Raw genomic sequence first — 24933 nt, 5'->3', positions numbered from 1 at the left:
AATCATAATAATAATCATAATAATCATAATAGTAGGAAGAAGAGGAAGAAGAAGAAGAAAAAGAAGATAGCTTTCAACGGCTAAAATACCTCGTTTTTTCTGTTGCCTTTAACTGCAAATCGCTGACTGTAAATCACTGAGGTTATCAAACGCAGTTGTTGGTCTTCAAACACTTCTGTTTTATTAATATCTAGTTCTGTTTTGGCCAACACGTCACGTAGGTCTGGGTCAAGTATGTATTCCTGATCAATTCCCCCTAGCTCTAGGGATCCCAGATCTTCATTTATCTTGATCTGAATATTGGCAATATTAGCAGCTTGGACTCCAACTGCAAAGGAGCTGAATCAAGAAACAAAAAAATTTCGTTTGAGGAACAATTTAGTCTGCTTGCATGTTACACACAGGACAGAATGTTGGTACTGTACTACTGGGTAAATTTGCATTAATAGAAAAATACATTGACGATAATTAAGGGAGGGGACTTTTTTTTACAACTGATTACATTCTACAGTACTTCTTAAGGGAATAAAGAGTTACAATGACTTTCGTAACACAAAACATTCCCCCTAGGGGGCTATAATCCCTCAGGTTCATGAGAGTTGATAATCTTCTCCAGGAGGTGATAGCCCCCAGGGTGGTGAGAGGTGATAATCCTCTTTCGGAGTGATAATCCCTCAGGGTAGTGAGGGGTGATAACCTTCTGCCTGAGTGATAATCCCCCAGGGTAAAGAGAGGTGATAACCCTCCCTCAGAGTGATAATCCCTCAGGGTAGTGGGGGTGCTAATCCTCTCTCGGAGTGATGATCCCCCCGGGTAGCGAGAGGTGACGATCCTTCCTCGGAGTGATAATCCCTCAGTGTCGTGAGAGGTAATAATCCTCTCTAGGGGGTGATAATCCCCCGGGGTAGCGAGAGGTGGTAATCCTCCCTCGGAGTGATAATCTCCCAAGGTTAAGATTGAGAGGTGATAATCCCCCTTGGGTACAGAGGGATGAAAAGAACTCTGTTGATTACCAATTCCCTGGATTAAGGAGTAACAAGAGTCTATGGTGCAAAGGTCACAAGCATGTGAGCACTTCATCGTAGGCCCATGGTCAACTGAATATATGCAAGTGTGATCACTAATCTTAGTTGTTATGATTGGGTGTCTTCTACCCGTCAGGAAAAACCCCTTCTTATTTTAGGAGGAAACCTGAATCCTCCCGAAGGAAGAAGCAGAAACTTCATAAGAACCTCGGGGGAGAGAGGCTGAACTAAAATATGCTAATACAAGCTGAAAATATATTACTAAGTGCAATTCGTGTTGGGGTGTCAGCTTAGAATGATTCTCCTTGGTGAAAAATCCTGTTCTTTTATTGTCATATCTTCATGACAACTGTCCATGGATTTTCAGTGAATGAAACAATAATTAGTCCCATATGCTGTTCTCAGGATTGCAGCGATAAAGCAAAAAAACAAAGGATAAAAAACTAAGAAAACCATCATAGAGAATCAAATAGCGATAAAGGCGTGTGGTAGATTATTTTGTTCCACGACAAAAAGCGCATGAACTGCTGTTTTACTGTATCACTGTTCATGCGACAGCTTTTATCTGATTGGCTGAGCAAATTAGTTAGTGCGATAGGGGTCACACGCCGGAAGTAACCCGTGAAAGGAAGTGGGCTGGTTTATTCCTCTAAAAGGATTACTGGTATGGCTATATCACATTAACTTTAATTTATCCTTTGGTATAAATTAGCTTGCATTTCTCTGCACACGGATTTAGTGAGCATAGAGTCATAAATGATAGCCAAATGGCGTGACAATAGCTACTAAAAGCTCATCACACTTAAATAAATGAATTTATAGTTATCAATGTAAATTGTATAAGATTTTAAGAATCAAACATTTTGAGCGACTACGGTGCAAATTTGTTCACAAAAAAATCTAGAGTAAAAAACTACTACTATTCAGTCTCTTGCGAGATAACAAATTGAGCTTGAGAAAGCCATTGATGCAGGTTAAAGTAAGTTATGAACATAAATAACTGTAACTAGGCAAAAACTAGTAAATGTTACAGGGTAATGTTTCAGTGACGTTAATTTACCTTGCAGCACCGCTGCCATCTTCACTTTCCTCCACTGATGCCATCTCATTATGTTTTTGAACCTTTTTGTTCTTCAGGGCTTCATATTCTTCCCTCTTGCCATTTGCTACGTAATGTTCTAGTCCCGCCACAACCGTGTATGTATATCGTTTGAACGGACGTTCCAGAACGTACCTAGATTTCCTTACCACCAGAGTAAATAACTTTATATCTTGAGTTCGGCCATGGACAACAGGGAGATAATGACCCTCTTTATCGCCAAAATTTTCCTTTGCGAATTCACGTAACAACTTGTCAATCAACTAAAATGTGAGACAATAATAATAATAGTTATAATTATAATGATGATGATGATGATAGTGCTAGAAATGTAGGAAGATCTCTTCCACGGAGCTGGTTAATTACATAGAAACCGGACAAAAGTGAAAGTAACGAAGACTGGAGGCTCGTTACATAACGTATAAAAAGCAAGGCGAGGCGAGAACTTAAACCGGCGGTTCAAAGAAGAAGCCAAAGAGGTTTATGCAGAGTAGCAGAGTAACAACTACATGTAAACCAGTGTATGAGTCACCTGATGCACACGCCTAGTGGGATATACCGGTTTACGCTGGTCAAAAAATATCGGGATCGTTACTAAAAAAGGATTTGACAACGTAAGAAAAGATTTCAACTCCTACATGGCCACCGTTTTATCGTTTAGCTACACCCGTTTGGACGCAGTGACATCGCAGCTTTAAATATTTGTTTTTCCTGTGCTAAAAAATGCAAAAGGTGGGTAGTAACATAAATTTCATATCCTTATCTATAAACAGGAGTGTATCTCTTCTTTCCTTGTTTGTAGTTTCATTAAGGTGGCTCGACTAGATTTTTTAGGGAGTATACTTTCCCAATTTAAGTGTTTACTACGTCGACATTGACAAAGATATCGAAAAAACGTTGCCACAGCTGTATTATATAAAGATGAAAATTTGATATGATCCATGCTATATTGACACCAGAGTTGCCATGGCAACAAAATGACTCCATTATGTTTTTGAATTGCCTCTGTGTTTCTCGGCACAAGGATTTTTTTTTTTTTTCAGAAATCGCTTAAAAGAGCTTTTATAATTACTTCCCTTAGTTGCATCGACTATGGCAAAGTTTGAACAAAATTAATAAGAGCGTTTTCGAAATATTTTGAAAAAAAGTTTTAAGGGTCATAAAAACAATGAATAAACATGTCATCGGCATAATTCGCTAATATCTGAAGAAAATGATAGGGTCTGAAAATGAAGTTTCGTCTCATAGCGGTTTGAGTCTATCTGAAACTTTGTACGGAAAAAGAAGGAGATTGTTTCGGCCGATTGCGAGACAGAGGAATTTGATTAACCTACTTTCGGCTACTTTCTTTACAATTTTTTGATATAATTTTGTCCACGCCTACAAATTTCACGTTCATTCAAAGACCGCTTGACAAATTGTTTTGAAAACCTGACAATCCCGCGATTAATCATCAATGTACATCTCCTCCAAGTTTCAAGGACACTTAAAACTTAGGAAGGCAATTAAATGGGGATATCAAATGCCACAAATGTTCCCTCCAGAGTGAGTGTCCTCTTTACTCACTTTGTTTTAAGTTTCATAAACACGTGGACAACTTAATTTGCATTCAAAAGGACCCTCGATTACTTTCTGAAGAAATCTCCGGAATAAGCTATTGTAGCAGAAATGGTGAAAACAATGTCTGTAGCGTCACTTTGTCATCATGAAGGACGCAGGAATAAATCGCTGTACAAAAGGTTATTTGCACTTATGTTTCCTTTCTGCACCTTATATTCATTGTTACATTTGCTTCAGTTGTGCGCGTGCATGTGAAACTTGAAAACAATGCCGGTGAATACATGTAATGAGGACGCTCACTTGTAAACACAAACTCTGGGGGGAAATTTTGTGACATTTAAAGCCCCATTACATTCATATACATACAAGTATATTAAAACTCCGTAGAGTCATTTAGTGATGTACAAAGTTGCGAGCAAATATTTTAGTTAAAAAATATATATGTGTGCACTTTATTTACTGTTTTATAAGATTGCCGAGTGGGAAACAGATGATTGCAACACTCGATTAATTTCCCTTTTGAATTGCCCTATTTATTTTGATAGCGGAGCTGACAAGCGCGTGCAAAGCGCACGCGCGTGGGTGGAGCCCCATAGCTAAGTAAATCTACCCATCCCAGAATATTTGGCAATTACGTGTCCGTGCACCTCCCGACCGCCCGAGCGACCGTCCGTCCGTACCACAGGGAAATCAATCTTTACTCTCACACTTCCTAGCTAGTTTGGGAACCCCAATGTTGTGATCAATTGGTATCCGCTGACCAGCATCACCTGACCACATGGAAAACTTATGCAGCATCTTGAAACCTGTTTACTTTGACTGCTAAAGCTGACAGAGTTTTGTATCAACTTGTGATGTTTTTAACTGTCTTTCTCCACTGGATGTACTAAATGAAATAGTAAGAGTCAAAAGTCTTCTAATATTCATGGCTGGTTTGTTTATTGGGATTTTGCTTGAGAAATGCGTCGCTTGTCAAAGTCGGAACCGATTTCGGATGGCATCGTTTTTGTTTTTCACCTAGCTTGCTTGAAGCGTAAGTCAGGGTTTGAAAGTCTCAAGTGATATATTTTTTTCAACACAAGCGACCATGTAATGCTCTATTTATTATATAAAAACCAATAAAATAACAAACCATTTTACTTAAACAGTGTTTTGGTCTGAAAGGTGCGGATTATTATGAAGCCATAGCAACGGTGATATTTTTACATGTGAAGATAACATGTTATTTTCACATGTAAAGATATCAACTTAGTTTTCGCGCGATCGCTCACTTAGTATTTCATTGGTGTTTATATAATAATATATATATCTAATTTCATCAAGGCGAGCACAGTTAATTTATGCGCCAAGTTTATGCACGTTTGTAAGATTTGAGACAATGATCTGATCTAGTATCAGGTTTGATATAAGCTTACAGAACTCTAAAAGGGCGTTAGATATATTTTCTCACCGCAAGTAGAGATTTGTAGGCATGGACAAAATTACACTCAAAAACGGTAAAGAAATTAAAGCAGCCGAACGTAGTCTAATCAAATTCTTTTTTCTCGCAATCGACCGAAGCAATCTCCCTCTTTTTTCGTGCGAAGATTCAGATGAAATCAAACCACTATAAGATGAAGCTGCATCAGTTTCAGACCTCATCATTTTCTTTAGATAGTAGCTAATTATATCGATAGCGTGTTCATTCAGTGTTTTTCTTACCTTTAAAACTTTATTTAATATCTTTCGAAAACGCTCTCATAGAATTTGCTCAACCTTTGTCATAATCAAGGCAACTAAACGAGGTGCAAGCACCCTTAAACGATTTTTGAAAAAAAAAAAAAACTCCTGGTACCGAGAAATACAAAGGCAAGTAAATAACGTAGCGTCATCACGTTTCCATGGTAACTCTGATGTCAATAAAACATGTACCATAACAACTTTTTATCTATATATAGTACAACTGTGGTAACCTTTCCCTGATATCTTTGTTAATACCGAAGCAGTAAACGCTTTAAGTGGGGAAGTATACCCCTTTAAAAAAAAAAAACAGTAGAGCCTAACAACGGATTAGTGATATCGGTTGGGATTACTCCAGGACTTGACAGTGCTTTTAAAACACTGTTCACATCATGTTTAAAGAACAGTTTGGTCACACCACGAACGACTATGGCTGAAATGATTTTGATTATTTAGAAGTTGATCAGTTAGCCATGAAGTTTAATCTTTTTGGTGATAATTGCTCAAACGTTTACACAAAACATTCAACTGACACCGCGTTTTGACAGATTCATGACCGAAAATGAAGTAAAACTAAAGGGAAATACGCAGAATAACGTGCAAAAAATTAAATGGTTTTGTGGTGTATACGACGGATGCAACGGCCAGAGAGCCTACTGAATTTGACTTACCGCCATAATACTTCAAGCTTGTCTGTGCGTGTTCAGTCCTCTAAAAATAAAGATATGGCAATCAGGTGAAAGCAAAAATGAAAACCATGTTTCTATCTACTGTTACATTTTTCTGGTTCTGTGATCCTCATCAATATTTCGTTAAAGAAATGCCATTAAAAATTTTGGTGCGACATTTACAAAAGAGTCAGTTCCTATCGGTGCTTAATACTCACAGTTCTCAACATAAATTTGATATTACACAAAATATTCACTGATTAAGAGATATTAAGACGGAAACCACTGAAAAATCTTGCTATCTAGAGACCTTAAATACGCGCAACGACACGGTCTTAGTGACGAGAGTAACCTCAAAATAAAATAAATTAGAGTTCAAACCATTTGATCGCTTAATTACATAGACGATTTACACATCTGCCATTAAAGAAACAGCTTTTCAGTATTTTGAATCCAATTATACCCTTTTTCCTTGCTTATAAGATACTCTAAGCTATCGGCTCGAGTTAGTGTTCTGATGATTTGTCTGTCTGTTAATTTTGTTGTTGTTTGTGTATTTCTTTTCCTATTAAAGGTCTTCTAAAATGTTCCAACTCAAATTCAGCTAAGTGAAGTCTTCTATTTTTCTATTACACATTAAAGCCTGTGAGAGCGTTTAATTTTTGTTCGATGCTATGACATTCACATCAGTCTTTAACCCTAAAATATTGATTTTTTTAATGATCGCTTTTGATAGTTTTGGTGGTGTACGCTAAAACTTTCCGCTCTCCCTCTTAGCAAGGATGTTTCAAGCACGGTTTTTAGTCATCTTACCTTGCGGAAGAAATTTCTGTTTCTGAAGAGTTTGACTAATTCCTGCTGCTTTAGGAGATCTCCTTCGAGTTGTATGAAACAAAATTATGAACAGTTTCTGAATTCAGTAATATTTACCTCAATTCGTTCCCAGGGTCTCTCACCTGATCTTCCGCTCGCCTATTTTCGTCCAATGGCCGTTAAGTATCGAGTATCGACACTTCCTGCTCTTTACTCAAACGCAATGCTACTATTGGAGTGTGATGGTGACGTAAATGCGCCCACTTCTAGTTTTCTAATAAAGTTACAAAAGTGTCATTTCATAAACTATTAGTGAGAAAAAATAGCTGAATTACACTCTCTCCGAAAATTTCGGTTCTTTTTCTTTCTTTTCTGATATATGATGTTAAAAAGTCAAAATTTTACAAATAGACTGATGGTCGAATAAACTCTTTTACATCCAGAAATTATGCGTTCCTTGATGGCTAATAGTTACTTAAGTACTACATGAAAAAAGCTAAAAATTGTACAGATTTTTTATTCAATCTTGTCATTCAATATTGGCAGTTGCTTGTGTTGAGTTTTATTTCAGTTTTCAAAGGTGATTAACTCTTGTTTAGTCCTTTTTATAAAATTTTAACGATAAGGCAACAAAATTTAAACAAAGACGTCAGCAAAGATTCGCCCAGAACGCACGATTTTTATGTGTTGAGGACTTGAATGAATGAATGAATGAATTAATTAATCAATATCCTTTATTTTAACGCGATGAATATTAAAGCAGTAAATGCTTGAGGGTTGTTGTGTACTAAAAAATTTAATACATTCATATCTAATGACTTCTCTCTTACTCAGTGGCAACTACTGATCACTTCCTTTGATCATGGATCTTATGAGAGTTTTAAAACAAGATATTCATTTCTTCATTATTATCCGCCACAAAAACGAAAAAGAAAAAAACGTAAATTAGAGAAATTAAGTTAAATGTTTTCTACCTGAATCGGTTATGTTTCGTTCACATACAAACTCAAGCATCAGAAAACCGTGAAAAGAACATTTAACCAAATGATCAGGCAAAAGGGACATTGCATTTCATAGGTATTGTATCTTAGCTAATACGAAAAAAAATACTGTATTATGGCATTAATACACGAGATCTGACAAATATATACCTCATGCCCTCTTCTTACAAGAAACATATAGAGATAAAGGAGAGAGGGTGTGCTTCTAGGTATCGATATGACTGGCTGAGCATGTCGTTTTACGAAAGGTCAATGATATGTTTTCCTCATAGTAGATAAATATGGTCGCCAAAAGAAACAAAAACAAAAAACAAGACTCGAAAACATAACCCGCTAACCCCGCACAGAAACACACATAGCCAAAACGGAAAATGATAACCCAACGTCAATCTGGACGGAGAAACAAAGATCCCAAACAGAAATACACTATCCCCAAAGAGAAACACAAACAAATCCAAAATAGAATCACCCACCAGGCCTGAGTGACGTATATCCCAAAATATTAAACAGAAACTTACCCAAAAAACGAAAACAAAATGCAAAACAGAATCACAAACCCCAAATTAAAACAAAAACACGAAATGGAAAAAAAAAGTTTGCTATATATGAATCAGGCATTTGTTTAGACACTGATTCGCTCCATGTATGGTAATCTGGTATACTTTCTTGAAATAACCACATCGACACAATTCTTTAAAAAATCAGTAGAACTGTTGGGCTGTTATCGAAATTGCGACATTTTTTTCCCTTTAGCATACTTAGTTCCATTTATCACTCTCTGATCGATAGCACCCTATCTTCGATACGGTGTAATTGTATGGGGTCAAGCGAGCAAATCACAACTAAACAAACTTCTAGTCCTTCAGAAACGCGCTCTTCGCTTTATTCACTTTGCTAAACCGCGTGATTATCCCATTTCTCTCTTTATCAATACAAAAACATTACCAATTAACTTTCTCTACTATCAGCTACTAGCAGAAACAATGTCTGACTTGAGAAAGAACGTAGTACCTATAAACATTCAGGAATTGTTCCTCCCACTTTCTTGTGTACATTCATACGGCACTAAGTCGTCTACATCTCAAAACTTTTATATAAAAAAATCGAATCTTGAAATAAAAAAAGCTCTTTCTCGAGACTCGGTGCCAAATTATGGAATGAGATACCGACCAAGTTGCGCACACTTTCAGAACACAAATTCAAATTTAATATTCGTGCGTCATTGCTTAATATACTGGAGACTGACGATACTTATTTTGTAATTCCTACCTATAAAAACGGCGAGCTAATGTTTTGTTTTCTTTTCCTCCTTGGAGTTTTAGATGCATCTTTTTCATATGTTTTTCTTCGTAAGATTATAATTTTTGCAATTAGTTAACCGCTCCATAATTATTTTAAAGCTGATGAATCTCTCTTGCTTTCTACTTCTTTTTTTTTTACCTTAATTTTACTGCAGCTATTTTCTTTCTGTATCATTCGTGGCCTGCCTAGACTAGCTACAGCTATTTGCGGTGCCAGGACACTTGTAAAAATATTCTTTTGAAAATTTATAATAAAGTCTTATTTATAATAATAAAGTCTGGAGTGACTGAGATAAGCAAAACTCTTTTTAAAAGGAGAGAATAGCTAGGGTTCCTCAGGCTTCTTTGAATTTTTAAATGTAAAATGTGGTAATCTCTATTGATTTTTCAAGTAATAAACAAATGGAAGAAATAGACATTGTCAATTAAATTAAGACTGAAATATGTGTCCATAACTCAACGCAAAAACAAAATGAACTTTTATTTATGGACTTGTAATTTTCAATTTTGCAGAGCAAACACACGAAAATGGCTAAGAACTTTAACTAGCTACTTTAAAATTCCATTTATCGAGCCAAACTGCTCTCCAACAAAGGCAAATTATACATCAAAAGAAAGGAGATTTCAAGTAGTTTTCAATTCTAGCGGTGCATTTATAATAAGGGCATGCGCAGACGAGATTTTGCTTTAGGTCCCTCGCGTGGTTGTCGTGCTGCGTGGGAAATTGGCTTCAACTAATCAAAAGCACTACCAAGATCTGTGTATAATAATGTGTCATCAGTATGAAATTTCTGCGCTCGTTTCTCAGTCATCATTTCGCGGGGAAACCAGTGGTGGCGCCGGTGAATGTCGGCTGTTTTCTCGCGCTACCTAAATTCCTGCTTGATGACAGGCTATATTTTGCCAGTACCGACAGGTTGATTTTTTTGGTTTTTTATTTCTCAGCCATTGTCTTTGAAACGACGATTCCCTTTCAATAAAGAATTGATTGCGAGGGACTTTATGCTCAATCAAACTCCGAAAAACGGTAACATTTTTTTGGTGAGAGGGAATAAAGTTATCACCGCGTAAAAGTACTTGGTCTGAACGTGTCTTCTAATGTGCTTCAATTGATCGCCCCAATTTGTTGTAAGGGAATCCAAGTCAGTCTTGAATTCTGAATTCCAAGCTGTGGATTCTGGATGCTAGATACGGATTTCCGGTCCTTGTCATTGGAACTTGAATTCCGGGTTCCTTGAGTTGTATTCCGGATTCAAAAGCCTAGGACTGAGCATTCCACAAGGAAAAATGTTCCATATTCTGGAACTAATACTCGCTTAATTGGGGCAAAATTAATGGCTGTGATTCTCTTTATTACTAGGTGTAGTCAGAATTCAAGGGTCAGAATGGGTGTACCCAAGAAGGGCTTACAAAAGATTGACAGTATATTTCGCAATGAAAAGACAGTACGATAATAACGTGAGGCAATGTCAATGGCGATGAAATCTTTTAATCTCCAAATATATTATAACTACCGCTGGATGTTATTCTACTTACTTTGTAATTCTACAATTTCTACAGCTGCAATTTAAAAAATAGAAAAACCAAAACATAATTCATAAACCATTATGATTTCTCCGTTCCTGCTTGCTAACATCGGGCATTAGCGAGCTTACGTAACAGGATGGCACAATGGAAGAGAACTGAAAACTTTCGGGCGTGACAAACGTGGCAGGGTTATAACGTACGTCTTTGTTGTAATCGGGTGTCAGAAAAACTCGGGGTCGGGCCTGGGTCGGAGTCGGGATTTATCTTTTTTTTAAATAATGCTGTTTTAAGGTGAGGGCTAAAGTTAGGGAGGCTCCGATCCCGAACCCGATCCCCCCTTTTTACTGACACCCGTCGTGATGTTCACAAACAAAACATCTGTTAAAAAAAACGGGGAAATTTGGCGAAGAGCGTTTTGAAACAAAACCATTCGACGCTTGTCACACACGGTTTGCTGTCTTCTTTACTCCGCCTTCCTCTTGGGTAAGTTCACTATTAAGCGCTCTACGATCCTCATTAATTCACATGACTTCTAATCAGGTGATTCTAGGTGAGTGAACGCAAACGACCAGTCATCGCAATAATGACGATCAGCGGACCACCGAGGAAACAATAGTACGAATCGATAAGCCATGAGTGTGGTTTAATAACGAAAATTTCTTAATCACTAGCAACGGCTATGCTACACTTAGACACGCTCAACAAATCTAAACGACTCTATCATACGCAAATAAGAAATCTTTCATTATCGTGACGGTTTGACGCAACTTTGAATCTCTTAGTACTAGTGGCACTAATGTTTAAGTATGCAACAGCCATGAGAGACATTCACGAGATTTAAACTTTTTACAAACATCTACAATTGTCATATCTTATAAATTGAACATCAGCAGACACAATCTCGGTCATAATCATAATCGCTGGAAGGCTACCTTACAGATCTTTACCCCTAACCCCACCTCCCACCCCTTCTCACTCCCTCTATCTTTCCATCTGTGTTATTAGAGGAAGGAGGTAGAAGCAACACGTGTACCCTCTGTCATGTGTTTCCTTAAAATTTTCAAGTAATTATGACCGGGATTGTAAGTAAAGTAAAAAAAACATATTTCATTTTTACGTTTACAGTACTATTTTAAACCCTGATCGCACCTTACAGATACATGTTAGACTCGAGATGCGATCATAAAATTGCTTCAAGATGATATCAGAGTTAGTCACTTGGCTTCAAAGGCTCGTCCTGCGCAGCCCCGTTTGTTCCAGTTTCATTTTTCTCAGACAAACCTGTTGGATGAATTTAGAAGATAACATTTTAATACAACTGTCAAAAATTTATATTGCTACGCCGTATCTTGGACAAAACACAAATCTCCCAACCTTTCTTGTGGAAAGAAAATAAAGAGGAGGCAACTTTAGCTACAATGTACACTGTTCCCCAAACCCATCTATAATAAGAAAAAAATATTTCGGAATTATTCTTCGGACTCTAGCAACAATGTGCACTGTTCCCCAAAAATTCATCTACAATATAAAGAAAATATTTCAGAATTATTCCTCAGGTCGCGATTTAAAGCTTTATCCCGTTACAAACTCAAAAATGTTTTAAATGCTTTCCATGTTATATGTTTTCTTATATGTTTAAGAATCTGCGCCTAAAGATAGTTTTCTAATTAGATTTTGAGGTATAAGCCAGCACTTAATAGACCAACCTAACTAATTGTTCGCAAATATTAAATGATTAAATTCAATCTATCTGTGCAATTATACAATCAAATTACGTCGATAAACACGCTATACTAAGGCTGAAGAGCTACAACAGCAGTCAACTGCGTACCTCAAATCAAAGAGAATGACTTCCATTTTCTACTTTGTTATTAAATGAATCAATAAATCAATAATAAAAAACGATTTAGAGATAGCACATCCACATTCCTGGTGCAATTGGACTTTGGAAATGTTGGTTTTCGATCCAGAGAGGGGAAAGCCGGAGTATATGTACCAAGGAAAAAAAACGTCTCTGAGCAAAGGAGAGAACCTCATATGGCTACGATGCCGGGATTTAAACTCGGGTCACATTGGTGAGAGATGGGTGCTCTCACCACTGCGTCATCCCTCGATCCTCTCCCTCTCTATATATGTATATATATGTATATGATCTTACCGTTATCGTTCTCATCGTTCTCATCGTCCTCCTCGTCCTCTTTACATCTTAGAAAATCTTTTCCAACAACCTCTTCCTCGGAGAGTTCCAGTCGGTTTGTTTCCTTGTTATACACAACGCGACAGCACTTGAACAGGATTGGTCCTCGAGTGTTCAGCCTCGTTGCTATATTTGGTGGAATTTCAATCGTCTTGCATGTTTCTTTCACCCCTGGGGGATTTACTTCTGCGTCTCCTTCGATCTTCAAAACCAATGTTCAAATGAGTAGATAGAGTAGTACTTTGTCCACCGAATAGCAGCATTAATGTAAACTGAGGATTCCTTTTTGGCTGAATTTTGAAAACATCTTTGACTAGGCAAGAGTCTATAGCAGTGCATCTTTCCGGATCTTAAACTTTTATTTCTTAATCAAGAGACCGCTGTAATTCACACTGTGCCATACTCAATTTACAACAGTACAGCCCATCACAAGAAAAGAAACGTGTAGTTTCAAGAACGTGCAAGATCACTTATTTAAAAGTAAAAATGAAATTAAACACTAAGTCGTGTTGTGTATACACTTATTTTTTTTTAGAAAATCCTCTCCTTTTCTCTTCTTCCTTATTCATCACTTTAATATCAGATATGATTGAGAATATGGTGATGAAATTAACCGCTTTTGCGCAGCTATCTCATTGACTTGTGCAAAAATATATGAACATAGATAACGTCATAACCTTTTTTCGTTCTCATGAGTAAAATGAAGAAATTGCTTTCCAAAAACCACCAACACCACATTTCCATTGTTCACCTTCCTCCTCCACCTACGCATTATTGACCCTTTGTCGATCCCGCATTTTATTCATTAGAGAAAAGACAAATCATCTTTGCCGTCCTTGATGTTTTGCGTAAGTTAATGAGATTTCTGCGCAAAAAGGTTACCGTATTAATTTCATCACTACTTTACTACCATGGAATAGTTTTCCGACAGTAAATACCTTGTTCCTTCTCTTGCCTTTAACTTCAAATCGCTCACTGAAAATTACTGAGATTATCAAGCTCAGTTGTTGGCCTTCGAAAACACCTGCTTTTTCGTTGTCTATATCTGTTTTAGCCAATACTTCACGTAGGTCCGGATCACGTATGTATTCCTGATCAATTCTTCCCAGCACTAGGGATCCCAGATCTTCACTTATCGTGATCCCTTTCCTGCCAAAATTATCAGCGTCTCCCCCAATTTCTACCGTGCTGAATTAAAGAACTCAAATTAGTATTCGTATGAGATTTTAGAAGCTGGTGCAACATGAAAAATTGGTTAGTACTGCACTACTGGGTAAAAAAAAACTAAACAGAAAATCTTTGCTTGGGCGGAGATTATCCAAAGAGGTGATATTTCTTAAGTTGACCAGATAGTTTCTACAATATTTCTTTTCATGAAAATAACCTAGTAGTGATGTCAGTTCCTCAGATTTAACTTTGAGTATTTATTTATTTATTTATTTATTTATTTATTTTGATAACAGAGTCGCTTTGACCTTTCCTACCGAGTTATCTAAGAAGAACGAAGTAGACTGATCAACTCGCAAGGTACCCCAATCTGATCAGAGCAAAAAAACGGTTTTTTTTCTATAAACCATGCGTAATGTTTCATTACTGTCAATTTAATATTTACCTTCCAGCTCCTTTACCATCTTCATTTTCACCCTCTGGTAATATCCCGCAATCTTCTTTTACGATGTGTTTCTTCATCATGGTCTCAAATTCTTCAGCGTTTTCCTCAGATGCGTACCTTCCTAATTCCGCAAGAACGGTGTACCTCTGCGGTTTGACTCCACATTCTTGATCGGATGTAGTAGGTTTCTTTACTACAAGCGTAAGTAACTTTATATCTTGGGTTCGGCCATGGACAACAGGGAAATAGCTTCCTTCGTGATCACCAAAATTTTCCTTCGCGAATTCACGTAGCAACTTGTCAATCAACTGAATGCAAAATATATAAAACCTCTGTTACTCCGTATGATTAGCGTAATGACTAAGTCAACTAAAAAGATTTACGAGTCACATTATCGAAGTGCTTCAATCTTACGAATACGTGCATGAATCTTGACAAAGTCGCCGATGTGTGCCTCTTCCCAACAAACGTGCGTTCTCACATTTGGAGCATAATGCATTCCAAAAGTCTTCCTCGCGAGTTTCACGGCAGAAAGGAGTCATAAAGAGAGCTGGAGGGGAGCGATATTGAGTAAAAAAAGACTAGCCTATGGGATAGGGTGAGCGAGTATACATGGAAGCGGTACGTTTCCGGTGCACCCGAATTCTCTACTCCGCTTTCGAACGCCTGTCAATCAAGCGTTCATCAACAAGGCATCTGGTACCATAATAATTGTCAAAAAAGTCATGTATGACTTCCCCGTTTATTACAATAAAGCCCCTTCCCACGTGTAACAACTTGCATTTTTGGACTTCTGGCGAAATAGGTTCCTGTATTTTTAAGTAGTGATTCGCAATTCAGCCTAAGAAGATTAATTCTTAAATTCGGTTTCTATTTTCTATGAAGGAAATATAAGACTGCTATAAAATTTCCAATCTCAAAGTCAAACTTCGTGGTTAAAATGTTTGTCATAATTTGACTGTATGCCACAAAAAAGAGCTTGCTTAATCTTGCTTGGCTAAACAGGTACAGCTCATAAAATGTTTTTAACTTAGTATTTTGGTTGTTAAAATAGCAAATGTCTGACAGCTTAAACCACCAGGTTCTTACTAGTAATATCAATATTATGCGTATATAAAATATACCGTTCATCACCGAAACCGAACACACGTGAATCAAAGAGTAAAAAACTGAAAAAAAAAGGCAAGCAACTTAATACAACTTAACCTTTTTGTGGCAAGACTCTGGATTCCAGAATCAGAGAACATATTATATTCAACTTACCGCCATGATACTTCAACCTTGTCTTTGCGTGTTCAGTCCTCTAAAAACAAGATATGGGAAAGAAACTGATCAGGAATGAAAACTGAAAACCATGTGCTTCTATAATTGTTTAGGTTTGTCTTCCTCAGTTATCCTGAATTTTCAATATCTTGGAGAAACGGCTCTAAGATTTGATGTTGACATTTGAAAAAGAGGTAATTCCAATCCTTTCGTCGTTTTATCTTATTGGTAAACCTCGAGATCCGATCGAGAGGATCTGGACATTCGTTTGTCCGTTTTTTTTTTTTTTGGGGGGGGGGGGGGGGGGGGAGAGGGAGGGTTAGGGGGGCTATATATCTCATAATTCCAAATCAACAGTCTTCAAACACAAGCCCGGGTTTGATTGTAAGAAAGGATAAAGAGGGCCAAATAAACCCCTGATTAATATGCGAAGTAGTTTAGTATTAGTATGCAAGAGAAATAAATACAATTTCTTTCCTGGTGCATATTTATGTATCGCGTATTGCATTTTAATGTGTAAACCCTGGCATTTTAGTTTGTTGTTTACGTTCTTAAACATGACACGACGCCTTCGTTGTTGGTGCTCTTAAACATGTCGCCCTAAAAAAACGATTTTAGGGCACTAAAAAAATGTTCGCTCTCAATTCAGTTCCTAAGGCCTTTCTCAAGGCCGAAAGCGGTTAACATTCATTCCAGACCTGAGTGTTGCTACTATTTCTTGCCATAATTGGGCTCTTCCTTCTAATCACCCTAAACTCGTACACTCCAAACGGATTTAGTTCTTTGCATTTTACAGTGTTTGTTACTATTTCCCTCTTTTAAAAAGTCCCCTTCTCTTTAACGGTAGCGATACTTCGCCCAGTATTTTCCTCAGTAAGTTTATTGCCTGACCGAACGATACTTTGTATGGAAGTTTCTGCTTTTGCCCCTTTGTATGCTCCGCAAAGAACGTTTCCAAATTGGGTAAGGTTACCGTGCAGAACCATTCTCTTTTACTCTTTCACTGCCCGGCCATAGTTTGTTTTCTGTTAATTTAGCACTCATGTCAGTCTCTAACACCTAAATATCGACTTCCGTCAGTTTCGTATGCCTTGAATTTTTGGAGTTTTTCTTTTACTTATATTAAGAAAAGGAGTTTTGAGGGAGGTTTTCAGTCACCTTACCTTGCAAGAGAAATGAATGTTTATGATGTAATCCGGTATTCAGTCTCCCTGCAGCTTAAGTAGCTGAATCCCTTCGAGCTATTACTCAACAGTCAGCCTCGTTTCAGACCTTTTTATTTACTTCCCCGAGTCTCATTAAATATTTGTTTATCATCTCGCCCTGTGCACAATTCTGGAAGCTGATTGGCTGGGCAAAGTGTGGTAACTGCGGATAACCCGAGAATTTTTATGGCTAATGACTTTTATCCCTACCGGCCTTTTTAAGTAATGATGTGTTTCACAACCTTTTTTGGATCATGATGATGATAATGTAAGGATATGGTTGTTTTCTCTTTGTCAGTTCAAGTTTTAAAATTTAAAAGGACAAAAAAAGGCTCGGCTCAGTAGATTTTTTTACCACTCAATGCAATGGTTATATTCAGTAGATGAAAAAATGTTTAAGTTTAGTAACTTACGTAGAAAAACAAAACGTACTCTTTATAGAGTTAAACTCGAAAACAGCATAAATATATAGATATGATTGATTAAACTGCGTATTCGTTGGCACCAATCACACTCGATGCATCATGACACAGTTTTAGGAGACGATACCATTATAAAAAGGAGTCATGCTACGCAAACCGAAATAGCCAGCAAACGGTTTGATCGGTTTCGTAGCCTATACTTACATTTTCTCCTTTATACATACAACTTGTTCGAATGTGAAATGTTATTAGCCACACTAAAACTTTTTTTAGATATCCTAAGCCCATAGACCAGATGGAAAGGTTGCCATTCGTTTAATTTTTTTTGTTCATATTAAAATCAGCCTTACTAGCCTCGTTCTTGAGTTCAAAAGTCACTGGAATACCCGTCATCTCGAGCGAGGTCAGTGCGACTAATTTTAATTTCAGCTAAAGAACTCTCTCCCTCCGCAGAGGATAAAAATAGCAATAATCGAAAAAATAGAACCGGCTCTCTTTTCCTTTGTCCCCAGCCTCCCCACAACACAGAGAGACATTTACGGAGGAGAGAGGCTAAAGAATATTAGTAAAATCCAACTAATTGTCTATTAACAGTGCTGCGTTCTGATTGGTTGAGCTATCTACTAGGCTATATGTTATAGCCCTCTAGTAGCGAAAAGCGCCGGCTTTGAAAACCAAAACAATGGCGGCTGAATCGCGTTTAGCTAGCTAAAAATGTTTTGTCTCCATATTTTTGACCAACTAGTTGGATTTTACTAAAACAATTATTCCCCTCACCCTCATGGCCTCTGAGTTAATAGCCCATTCGGCCTTCGGCCTCATGGGCTATTGACTCAGAGCCCATTCGGGCTTGCGAAATAATTGTTAATTATTCCAGCGGCTATTTTTAAATTGGGTCTATGGTCCGAAAATAGCAGTCTAAGGGTGGTATCGTGGTTTTTAATTGCATAACCTCTCACCGGCTTCACAGTTTTTACTCTTAGTTCTAGTTATCCCAATAACCCATGCGTACATATACATATCGCACTTGTGTACCTTCATGGCATAAAGTACTTACCCACTTTCTCTTAATCATTGATAAAAGTTTCAGTCAAAATAACCTTAAGTTATTTACTGTGATCTTTGCCGCCCCCCCCCCCCCCCCCACCCTTGTCCGTATTTATCTTCAGAGCCTCTTGTATCTCTTAAAGCATCAGAAAAGTAGCCAGTCATAAAATGGTGTTGAGGTACTAAGGCAGACCATTTAATAGACTATCATGGTAGTCTATTTAGCTACTAAAAAGGCAGTGAAAAAAAAGAGGACTAGTGCATTTGTTTAGGAATGTGTGCGTCATCAAGTTAACTGGTCATCGAACCACGCTCCCAAATTCCGCACAATCCTCACTTTGGATACATCACGATACCCTGACGGCGCTGACAGCAGCCATTTTTTAATAGATACCGTGGTGCTATGCCTGGAAATTCGTTTTTGACGTCGTTAAGCATATCTTTGTCGGAGTAAATTAAATGATTGACGTCCCTGATACATCATCATCTAAGCACAGCTTAGCTTAAAAGATAATCAAAGCCGAGAGTTATCAACATAACTATGAAAATCTCCAATGGTATTTAATTGCAGATTATCATCATCATCATCGTGTCTCGCCTCCATAACCGACTGTCATTTCCAGCTGTTGTTTCAGGTAATATCCTTCGGCTACAAGATTACGACTGTGGTTACTACCAGAACCGCCTCTACGAATACCGTCGACCGTGATCGATGTGATGTCATGTCATTTAAGTGAAATGAGAGAGAGTTGGGCGATTTGTGCTGAGGGTTTTAAAACAGTCGGCCTATTCATATAAGACAGTTTTAATGACGTTCAAATGTTTTAATCTTTATGTAACTATCGCTGTAGATTCTTAAAAAGTATGATTTTGCGCTTTCTACAGCTACCAATTAATCAAATAAAAATACTTCATAAAAAGATATCTAGTGTTAAATTATGTTCATATTAAATTATGCGGAACATAATGTAGTTTTAAAAAAACTGTATATGTTGTGGTTCAATTTATTTCCATTTGTTTTTGGGCATGGTAATGCATGATAATGGGTTTAAACAAAAAATTAAAGCAAAGATAAAAATGGACCACAACATATACAAATTGTCTGGAGCAAAACTGGTAAAGTGACTTTAGGAAGCTTGCTCGCAGTTTACTTAACCCAGTAAGTACAGTCAATTCTCGCTAGCAGAGACCCCGTCACTGAAGGACAACAGAACACTAGCATTGGAAGGTTAACGCTTCCCTGTGTTAATAAGTTTCAAGCTCACTCTTCTTCTGCAACTCTTACGACTGCTTATATTGTCTCCTGCCTAATGTTCATCCATTCCATTAAAATACTTAACGCACAAGAGGAACTACAGTCAGCCTAAATATAAAATCTATGTTACCCATTATTTATATAACAGAAGTTTCTAAAGACATGTCATGCGCCGCGCCATCCACGACTGTTTCTATAAAAGGAAACCGACGCACGGTCAAATAGGGTGACCATAATAAAGGGAGTTGACTCTAGTTAATCTTGCGTGGTAAACGAAACTAAAACCTTTTGTTACGTCCTTGTTTTGAGCCCCTAACTGTGTACCAGGATTTGAGTACACCCTATTATTGGCAAATTGAATATGCCATTAACGATTCGCCAATCAGGTTAAAGGGAAATTCAAAACACACTTCTAGTAATTTCTTCGGTTCGTCAGGAGTCCAGAACAAGGATCTTAGCGCTGCTTCTCGGGCTTTATTAGCCGGAGTTAGATTACGTGTTCAAACAATGCACGATAACTGTAGCTGGGTAATTTACTGGTAAAAGTGATAGTATAAAAAGCTTAAAATTACACAGAACATTTTTTTTCTCCAAAACAACCATTAACCATGTTGCCCCTGTGGGAACACAAATAATCCCTCAGCAAAGTGAATCTTTATACAATCTAGATATTCGAATACGGTTAATAAAAAACGAGCTAGGCTAGTAAATAATTGGAAATCCGGGCTGCAACAAAGAAAGGTGGACCGTAAAACACGATAATATCTCATGTAAGGCCCTGTCCACAAATATCCGTTTTGATTTGAAAACGCAACTTTTTCTTTACGAACACGGCTTCCGTCCACACGTATCCGATGAAAACGATCAATGAAAACGGAACTTTTCGAAAACGCTGAGGTCACACTATCAGCTCCAATCCACTCCGCGCAATATTAGGAACTTATTCAAGATGGCGGACGGGCGCTTCCCTTTCTTGTCTTTTTTACTTGGGCTTATTTCTAACCTAGTTGCTTGTTTTCAAGCAAATTTAGCTTTGTTAATTATTCAAGCTGACTATTCCAGGAGGCTGCAGAACATTGTTGGGTTACTTTCGCTACCGGTGTCAAGAGGCATATGCATCAAGCATGCGCAGTCGGGTAAGTTATCGTTTTCAAATCGATTTATGTTATACGTTTGGACGGGCGAAAACGATGCGAAAAAGGTACGAATACGTGCGGTCAGGGTCTAAATTTTACCGTGGTTGTAATTAATAAAAGCTGATGACAAGACTTTAAACAGCCATTTGAAGTTTTTGAACACATACCCACAGGTATTAACTTCACTGTTGGTGTAACTTCCTAGAAAAGTACAGAAATTCTTGGCAGGAGGGTTTTGGTTATAAAACTTTCAACTAATAGAATGTAAAAATTTTGCAAACATAAAACCTACAGAGCTCAAAATTCTAACATAACAGACATTTGTCTCGGTAATTTACCTCCCGTTAAAATGCAATTATCTAATGTACTCTCCGAGGGCCTATACCGTAATTATTAAAAGGGCTTGTTTAACGTTTGTCTCACTATTGTCCCTTATTGATCACGACGTTTCGATCGCGTACTGCTAGTCCTCTTCATCAGGCGATGGTGTCAATTTTCCTACCTAGGTAACTCCAAATTACTCACTAAGATTTAGAAGTACGCCTCAACACAAGCTGTCATTGCAGAATTAAGGCGCAAAGCGAACCCCCGAGGGAAGCAAAAAAAAAATGACAATTCAAAGGATAGAAATTATCACCATGGTTGAGATTCGAAACTTAATCACTAGCAGCCACGGTGCCACTAATAGCACCTCACGGTAAATCTGCATTAACGCGTAACTGAAACCAGCAGTAAGAGGTTGAAACGTCCCGATCAATAAAGACCGTTAGATTCTAAGACGAGTAAGACTACAGGTACGAGTTTTTAATGCACGCGCATGAACCAAAGTCATTTTGGCGGGAAAACGTGATAGCCGTAGTCATCCTACTACGAATTTTGGCGAGAATGTCGAAGTGGCGGAAACAAGTTGACAAATGTTAGAATTTTTATCATTTTAGGATAGGGAGAGGGATTAATCTCCTTCAGTAAAATAATAATGCCAAATAATTTGGCGGAGAAAAGCACAATGAAACTTTCCGAGGTATCTATTTCTTTGAAAAGACGAGAAAAAAACTTGAAGTTAAATCTGGTCCTCGTAGTCGTCCTCGTCCTCGAATCTAAGGGTCTCTAATAACTACTAAGCACTCTGGTAATAAGTATGTGTAATCAAATGGTGACGAGTGAAATTAGGGAATAATTTCACGCGCCTTTTGTCCAAATCCTTATAATTTCCCGAGCCTTTAGGCGAGGGAAATTATTAGGATTTGGACAAAACCCAAGTGAAATTATTCCCTAATTTCACTCGTCACCATTTGATTACCTATTAATATCATGGGTGACGAATTACCTTAGCAATCGAGGATTTTTGGCTTATTTATCCTGGATCGTATCGATCGATCGTGAACTCCACTCTCTCAAACGTTTAGAGCTAAAATTTGGCTTAGGTTTTCAGAATTTTTCGACAACATACCTCTAAGAATCCTTCTTGATGTGTTCTTTCGTGTGTTCAGGTTTTCTAAAGCGTCTTCTTATGCCCTGACATCTTCATTCCTGACATTTTAAAACTTCGTCGCCATCTTGAAACGGAGACGTACGGCAGGTTGCCATGGCAATTTAGTAATTTCATATGTGAAATTACAAATTAACGCTGAAATTTCGCGCCAAAATTAAGGAGTAATTCGTCACCTATGATATTATAATTACAATGAAATAATCTTGATTTGTGCATTATACATGGCTCGTTTATCAGTTTAATATCATGGGTGACGAATTACTCCTTAATTTTGGCGCGAAATTTCAGCATTAATTTGTAATTTCACATGTGAAATGGAAACCTTCCGTACGTCTCAGTGAAAAGATGGCGACGAAGTTTTAAAATGTTATGGATGAAGATGTCACGGGCATTAAAAGCCGCTTTAGAAAACCTAAACACACGAAAAAGCACATCAATTCTGAACTTAAGGCAAAATTTAAGATCTAAAGTTTTCAGTGCGCGGAGTTCTCAATCTACAATCAACGTGATAAAATTATCCAAAACCAACTACTGTGAGTGCAATTCGTCATCCATAATATCAATTGGTAATCAAAAGGCTCGGGAAATTATTAGGATTTGGACAAAACACGCGTGAAATTATTCCCTAATTTCACTCGTCACCATTTGATTACAAGTACTAACTTGTGGACATTTTGAGTCTCTGTAGGAGTACTGATACTTTGAAATTAAAAACCTCACCACTGATGCTCCAAGTTAAGAGCGTTGTCATCTGTGATAGCTTTCGCTTGTATTAAATGTTTTACCAAAATTTACGATACAACTGAAACAATCCCCTTACTGGGGTAATGATTGGAAACCACGTGATTATGACCGGGGTATCATATTACTTCCAATTAAAGGACTATTTCAAATATTTGTCACATCTCGCAACTACAACATTGACTCGTGTGATGCAAACTCAAATTGCTCCTGAAAACAATCAGCTACTTCTTTTGTTTTACTCCGAAGGCTCTTCCTGCTCGGCCCAGGCTTTCTCAATTTCATCCCAGGTTTCATCCCATCCTCCGACAAATCTGTTGAGTGCATCGAGAAAGAAAACTTAATCTGCAATTCAGTAACTTCAAATTATTGCTACAGTCCAGTATTAAATAAAAATCAAATCCCCCTCACCCAGCGAAGATTGTAACCATCTCTTGAACTTGATCTGTGATCCGAAATCAATTTATTTCAAAGAAATGATTATAATTTATTATTCCGGGACCTTAAAATCTTAGATAAAAATCCTACCTCAGTTACCATCAAAATAAATTCACTTATAAAACTTTTTCGTCGACCATTGTACCATTACTTCAGATTGCGGCTAACTGGATGTGATCGTAATATTGTTTCTTAATTCTTTATAAGATGGCCTTTCATAGCCTTTTGTCTGAATTGCGATAAGCTGATCTCCTATCGTATTTATAATCAGGATCAGTTATGTTTTTTATTAGTGAAAAAAATAATAACGAAGTTTTTTCCCTTAAATCTTCCTTCTTCACTTATCCTTGATCTCAACAGTGGAAACGATGAGCGATCTTCAGATGCAGTTTGAAAAAAATATCTTCCACTTTTTTAATGACATAAGTTCAGGAGAGTTTTTCCTGTGGCCCGTTTCAACTGTCCATATGTGTCACGTTTCATGTCTTACCAGAGAGAATCTTCAAAACAATTGCATATCCCTGAAGTTTTTCGTCGTTGAAGAAATTCGGGAAAGTCAGCGTTGAACTATTCTTATTGGCAAGAACAAAAATGGTTCGTAGAAATTCACAGTCCACATCAGTGACGGGCTTGTCAAGTGACAACACTCTCTTTTCCACTGCTGGCCATTTTGGCAGCGACAGCGCGTCAACAAACTGAAAAGTAATGAGTGAAAACATCAGTTGTTAGTCTACTTATAGCGTATACTGATCTAACGATCTCCTAGACAGCAAAAGCTCGGTACTCCCTCAATGTATTCCCAAGAGGTTGCATTTGCAATGTCTGACGAAAGTTTCAGTCAGTATTTCAGTTTTTGTCTAGTTCTAGATAGCATCCACTTAGTCTCACTCTGACTGAATACCAGTCTGTGGCAGACTTAAGCCCCCTGCTCAAAATCGTTAAATCGTTTTCACGAACCTGAACTGAAATTAGAGGCTGGAATAGTTGACTATAATTTCGCCATAAATGCCTATTGAAAGCGTGTTAGGGCAGACGGCGCAAAGAAACCTTAGCACGGAGAAAAATCTAGAGAGGGGTAGAATAGTGAAATGTTCGAAAGAAGTGCGTTTCGTCTTTTAGTCTAAAATATGTTGCAACTAGACGTTCTTAAGTTTGTCTTTTCTTCGCATAAATAACTTATTTATAAAACCGCTTTTTTAGCTTAAAAATATTTTTATTTCAGATCAAGTAAGTCATCTCGTACCCATGGCAACCGATTGTCAACAAAGTTTTCAAGAAACTTTTTTTCCAGGTATTTTTTATAGATTTTGAGATAAATATTAGCGATAAAAAATCACGACGTTTCGACCTCTCCGAGGTCATTTTCAAGTGTATAAAAGTTCTCTAAATTAGCATAAATAAGTTAAAAACAA

General features: G+C 37.5%; 1 protein-coding gene across 1 annotated transcript in view; it reads right to left on the bottom strand.

Moving 5' to 3' along the window:
• LOC140934537 (uncharacterized) overlaps window positions 1-24933 on the bottom strand; it is a 125414-nt gene that overhangs the window by 8946 nt on the left and 91535 nt on the right. The window contains exons 3-10 of the mRNA XM_073384144.1: window positions 14523-14830; window positions 13849-14098; window positions 12872-13112; window positions 11932-11994; window positions 10723-10746; window positions 6885-6946; window positions 2086-2387; window positions 90-339 (exon numbers count right to left, since the gene is read on the bottom strand). Of these exons, the coding sequence (XP_073240245.1) occupies window positions 90-339; window positions 2086-2387; window positions 6885-6946; window positions 10723-10746; window positions 11932-11994; window positions 12872-13112; window positions 13849-14098; window positions 14523-14830 (1500 nt within the window). The remainder of the gene's footprint in view (window positions 1-89; window positions 340-2085; window positions 2388-6884; window positions 6947-10722; window positions 10747-11931; window positions 11995-12871; window positions 13113-13848; window positions 14099-14522; window positions 14831-24933) is intronic.

Source organism: Porites lutea, chromosome 4, assembly GCF_958299795.1.
Source record: "Porites lutea chromosome 4, jaPorLute2.1, whole genome shotgun sequence".
NCBI classification, from domain to species: domain Eukaryota; kingdom Metazoa; phylum Cnidaria; class Anthozoa; order Scleractinia; family Poritidae; genus Porites; species Porites lutea.
This window is presented reverse-complemented; position numbering and strand designations above follow the sequence as displayed.